The sequence below is a fragment of the Diprion similis genome, chromosome 1 (genome assembly GCF_021155765.1).
Source record: "Diprion similis isolate iyDipSimi1 chromosome 1, iyDipSimi1.1, whole genome shotgun sequence".
Taxonomy (NCBI): Eukaryota; Metazoa; Arthropoda; class Insecta; order Hymenoptera; family Diprionidae; genus Diprion; species Diprion similis.
The window spans coordinates 11,636,266-11,642,369 of NC_060105.1; the positions used below are offsets into that span (position 1 = coordinate 11,636,266).

Genomic DNA, 6,104 nt, shown 5'->3' on the forward strand with positions numbered 1-6,104 from the left:
GCAGCCGGGGATTGTTTCGAACTGGGCAGGCAGTCGTACAACAATGCCGACTATTACCATACGGTGTTGTGGATGCAGGAAGCCATGGACCGTCTCCAGGAAGAACACAATAGAACTACAACCACGAAACCCGACATTTTGGAGTATCTCGCATTTTCGACTTACATGCAAGGTAACACGGTGGGAATTTACTCTATAACTGTAATTTTGCTTTATTTGAAGCGACATATAACGAGGAGTTTTACTTAGAAAAAACTTTGGGAAAAATATAATTGAAGGAATAAAAACTAGGATTTTTTACAGATTGTGTTTTTGAACTCTCGAGCAAATATCTCCTTCATCAATGTTTATATAATGTCCGTATATATCTATAATATATAAGCAAAAACAAAACGACATAACATAAAATATTAACCAATGTTAAGGACAATAGCGATTTTGTAAAATACAAGTTTCCTCTGCAACAAGAAAAAGTAGATTGTCATTTATTTTCGATTCTGAAGTGCCATGTCATGCATCAAACATCTCACGATCCCATGCATCATGTGTGTCTCTAGTTACTTTATTGCGAGGCGCAATCTTTATAACGATAAACTATCTTTTATCCACTAGGAAACGTCGCCCGCGCACTCAGCATGACTAACGAACTTCTTGAATTAGTGCCAACCCATCAGCGTGCTCTAGGTAATCGGGCGTACTATCAAGAGGAAATGCAGAAAAAAATGACTCAGAAAATACGGAAGCGTGGCGAAGACGGCCAGGAAGAAGCAATTCCAGCTGACCAGGTGAATGATTGAAGCATTTTTCACTTCGTAACAATTTTTAGCTTCTTTTGTACTGTTTTATTTTGAAAAATTACCCATATATTTTACTTTCAATCGTTAAGTGGCACGTATACATATGTTCGAAAATAATTTTTATCGAAATTTGTAACTTTCATAATTTTTGAAATGCGAGCTTTTATTATTATTTTCTTTTGTTTCTTCTTTCATTTTATATAAAGGCATTTTTACATTGCGTCTGAATTTTTTTTCAATCACTTCTACGTAAAACTCTCATATTTTATGTGCTGCATCACAAAACATTTCAAATACATCATTTTAAGTCAATTTCCTTGACATATGATTTAAAATTGAAGACTTGCAGAATTCTGAAAATGCATTATTTCTCTTGAATTTAATAAAGAATTTATACGTAAATTTTTTCAATGTTCTTTCGTAATTGGCTATAAATTTGGTCGCGGAAATTACTTACCAACCATGCTGCGAAGCAGGTGCTTTGCAAAGTGGGCGAGAAAATTTTGAAGTGATCCAAGCAATTAGTCGGTAGTTTGCGGTATGTTCTTGACATTCAATCAACGAACTCTTGGCGGAAAGACTTGAGAAAACGTCTACCTTCATTTTCTGCGAGTTCTTATTACCAGTCTTATTATCAACTGGTACTGGAAAAAGTTTCAAGTTTTTCATTACTTTTCACATAATTTTCTTTCCTAGAATTTTTTTCAGATTGCCCGGTAATAGGTAAAATTTTTGTGCAAGGCTGCGCGGTAACTTCCTTGTTCCCATGCAATGGTCACAATTGAAAACAGGCAAGAATTGTCGCTTTGAAGAGCTTAAAATTTCGAGAATTTCGATATTTCGAAAATCTTTGATACTACACGTTTTCAATTTTAAAATGAACTAAACGAAGTATTTACTGACATGATGTTCTTTAATTTGATGCTTTGGAAAATTGAACTTTTTTGTGTAAGTCCAATATTTTACTCAGAAATTCTCTAGATTTCTCTAGAAATTTTCGATTGGCGTAAAGTATCATAAAATCTAAGTATCTATTAATAAAATCTATGTATTAGTGACGATAAAACAAATCAAGTCACAATTCGGCAACAGGAAGAATGCCTAGGAGTGTAAAGGAATTCGAAGAATGAACTCCCATTATACAATAAATAGGATTTTCGCTGTCAGAGTTTTCGGCGATTAGAAATGTGATACTAGTAATGAGATTTTACTGTGAAAAGAAATTTTTCTCTGCAGGCTCTTATTATTATTCATATAATTCATTTGAAATACGTTTTTATTAACTAAAGAAGCTGCGTATTTTCCGTTTACAATTATATTTGAAAACAAAGCTGAGAGAAGTTTGATCATTAGATATTATTCTTTTCCGGCAGTAACTTTCGAGTTTTAATGTGTTGGTTCATAAAAGAAACTAACTGAAAATCAGACCCGATTTAACTTTTACAATTTACTGTTCAGCCTTTCACTGTAGCTGAGAAGAAGATCAAAACTTGGGAAGAGTTGACGGAAAGGGAGCGGTATGAAATGCTGTGTCGTGGAGAGGTGACGCTACCAGCGGACGTCCAGAAAAATTTGAAATGTCGTTACGTGGAGCGAGGAATCCCCTTCCTCAAGATTGCACCATTTAAGGAAGAAGAAGCTTACTTGGATCCTAGAATCGTGATATACCACGATGTAATCTATGACGAAGAAATTGACACTGTGAAGAGGATGGCTCAGCCAAGAGTAAGTGTTGCAGATTGTGCATCTATTAATTGTAATTATAACAATGTGTGATAAATATAATGAACAAAATTCCACCTATATCGAAAATTGTCATAATTACAATTAATCGAGGCATAGCCTGGAATAGAATTCCAGTTAATGTGGTTTAAATCCGTTGATGAGAAATAGACATACATCATATAACATCACTTTTGTTTTTTAGTTCAAAAGAGCAACTGTCCAAAACTACAAAACTGGTGAAGTTGAAATTGCGCATTATCGTATCAGCAAAAGTGCCTGGCTCCAGGAACATGAACATCCACACGTGAAGGCTGTCAGTAGGCGAGTGGAAGACCTGACAAGCTTGACTGTCGATACTGCCGAAGAGCTGCAAGTAGTCAATTATGGAATTGGTGGACATTACGAGCCCCACTTTGACTTTGCAAGGGTGAATAAGATCTTTTTTCTTTAGCCACTGCACCTTTTTCATGCATTTTCTAATTACAAAATGTATGAAAATATAATGAAAGTCTCGTACATATAGCGTAGAGTTCTAACAATTGGAAGGAATACTTATTTATGAATGCAAAATAATATTCATATCTACCCAATTTTGGACTGTTCTGTGTATAATTGTACATATGCCCGATTTGTTAAAAACTTGAGTATTTCACTACTCCTGAAATCATGAAGCGCTATTAACAAAAAACTTTTTTATATCACATCCGAAGCGAGAAGAAAAAAATGCTTTTAAAAGCCTTGGAACTGGAAATCGCATCGCAACGGTCCTTTACTATGTGAGTTAATTTGAGTTTACTTTATTCTACCTTTAATATAGTTAAGGTCGACGTTAAGAGACTTAATCGGCAAACCAGTAGAACTTGTTAACTTTATTACCAGTATATCTTCGATGATTACAGATTGTTATTAGATATTTACACGTTTCAGATGAGCGATGTGGAACAAGGTGGTGGTACTGTTTTCACAAAAATCAACCTTGCTCTTTGGCCACGAAAGGGTAGCGCTGCATTTTGGTTCAACTTGAAGCCAAATGGCGAAGGAGATTACAGAACAAGACACGCTGCATGTCCAGTTTTGACCGGCTCTAAGTGGGGTGAGTGTCTGTCCCGAGGAAAATTAAGCTTTCAAAAATAATTAAAGCCGTTGAGACATATTCCAAAAGCGTGAAGTGGACAATTCATAAGCCCAAAGTAGCAAAATAATTGTAATCATCTAAAAGAGGTACTGTTCGAACCAAAATATGAAAATAGTAGTCTCAGAACTTATTTCAACCTGAAAGATACAATATATACATATATTCATTATCCATGGAAAACAGCAATTTGATGAAAGTAGAAACAGCTGTAATGAGTATTAAATGTAGGTTTTGAATGTAAGAAAATGATAAAAAATAAAAATTGTTCCTCAAAGTACCATTGTTCATTTGAACATAGAGAGAGATCAGAATCAGACTGCACAATTTCAGTTAATTTTATTATCAGCCTTGAAAAAAGATTATATCGACTTTCTTTACGTATGTGTCTTAATTTCAGTGGCAAATAAATGGCTTCACGAGAGAGGACAAGAATTCCTACACCCCTGTAACTTGGAGAATCAGACACCAGATCCTGATAGCGGGCTCTACTAAATGCTCACAACTAACTCATGGCGTACACCTTGTTATTTCTTGGTGTAAATATCGACATATGAGAAAGTCCTTGACGCTTAACCAAACTGCCAGGTATTCGTCAGCAGATTTTAACCAAACGCTGAGACAATTAGAGTTAAAATATAAATCAGTCTTTCAAAATAACAACGTCTACATACCGCGTAATGAGGGATTCTTGATTACTGTGAAAATGAGATCAAATGTTTCAATGATACAGGTAATTTACGAGTAGGTTCTAGATCATACTTATAATCCATATGGTGGAGAAACGTTGGACGCGCCAAAGCTGCCTTGGCACAAAGGACGCTGTCTTTTATCCTTTTAATGGTCTTATCGATTTCTCATTCTTTATGGTTAAGTATATTAAATACATTAGCTGCGCCCTCTTGCAGAATTAGTTTTCATTTTTTAGCTCTTGATTAACGCATAACGAGTCTGCACTTTGCATTTATCGGGGGGGAGTGATAAACTGTTATTTACCATTTCATAAAATTAAGAAGGGTTTTATATTGATATTATTAGATGATATTATATATAGTATAATTACTAGCAATTTATTAGAAATTATACTAATTAACAAGTACAACTTGTTGTGCCATCGTTATTGGCAGTGTGTGGCAAAAATAACTGCATATGGGCTCAAACCTAAAATATTTAAAATTATAATCACCAATCGAAATTGGTCAGAACTGAACCATTCCAAAATTTGGTTCTCCTGACATTCTTTTACAACCATTTGATAGTTTATTTAACTATCTTACTACGATCAACTACCTAAGCAACATACTTTGTTATAACACTTAGCGGCCACTATTACAAATGGCATAGAGTTTCGTACTGGGCGGCTAGATGCCGCAGTTAAATACATTACTCGAAATAATTGCACACAGCAGTATTTCTTGACTTAGAAAGTAAACTTTGTTCCATATGCGAAATTATACAAACCGGTGATCATTACTGGTGCATTAGTTAACTTAATTATGTAATACATTTCTCAATAGCATGGGATGAATATTTATCTCAGTAAGGAAAAATATGATCAATTAAAAGCAGAAATGTGAAAGAAAGATAGCAGCAGATCCTATGCGAAACTGAATATAAAGCAGTTATAAGAATTACGCGACTGAGAATTTATGAAATGAAACTGAAGGTATAAGACTTTGCAAAAATTTGCTAACACATTGTTATCTTTAAACGAATGACAGTCAAGAAAACTTACACACTTACAAATGCAATATGAATAATATTGTATGGCTGAATATTACACTAGATAATGGTCGCATAAGCATATTTTAAAATGTAAATCAATTTATAATAAATTACAATCGATATTATACATGTATTATTATATATGCATTACATTATACACATAAGTATAAATATTGCAGTTTAGTATATTATTAATGTTGTTCAAAAATATGCTGCGATATGATATGATGCGTAATATCGGTTTAAATAATTGAGATCATGATATCATCCTTATTAATATTGATTAACTCATTTTCGCAATATTGTATAATAACAAATAAACATTTTCAAAAATCACAATGCCAACTGGTAGTTGAGTTGTGTTTTCATTCATTTCTCTAACATAATAGAGGTTCATGGATCATATGAGTGAAGATTTTGATGCAACACAAACAAATTTGACTAAGATTATTCATAATGGGGTAAATAAGGAATTATTCGTATCATGAAATCAGGTGGCTGTAATTCGATTGACCTGAATATTTTAATGTCGTTTATGATGACGTTGCTTTAGGAAAATATTCAACTGAATTCCAGCATCAAGAAAACGTCACCTGTTTTCAGTCAGATGCAAGAAAGTGAGTCAAGAAAGGGTGGTACACATCAATTAAAGACGAAAAACTGTTGGCTCAGAAAAGAAGTGGGACTGAGCCCTTGACATTTTTGATGAAAATTGCTATGATCTA

The 6,104-nt window shown here is 33.9% G+C and overlaps 1 protein-coding gene across 1 annotated transcript in view; it reads left to right on the forward strand.

Moving 5' to 3' along the window:
* Positions 1-5,405, forward strand: part of LOC124410639 (prolyl 4-hydroxylase subunit alpha-2) — a 146,863-nt gene extending 141,458 nt beyond the window's left edge. The window contains exons 4-10 of the mRNA XM_046889156.1: positions 5-172; positions 613-785; positions 2,256-2,522; positions 2,725-2,949; positions 3,233-3,298; positions 3,450-3,615; positions 4,055-5,405. Of these exons, the coding sequence (XP_046745112.1) occupies positions 5-172; positions 613-785; positions 2,256-2,522; positions 2,725-2,949; positions 3,233-3,298; positions 3,450-3,615; positions 4,055-4,149 (1,160 nt within the window). The 3' untranslated portion in view covers positions 4,150-5,405. The remainder of the gene's footprint in view (positions 1-4; positions 173-612; positions 786-2,255; positions 2,523-2,724; positions 2,950-3,232; positions 3,299-3,449; positions 3,616-4,054) is intronic.
* Positions 5,406-6,104: the final 699 nt, after the last annotated feature.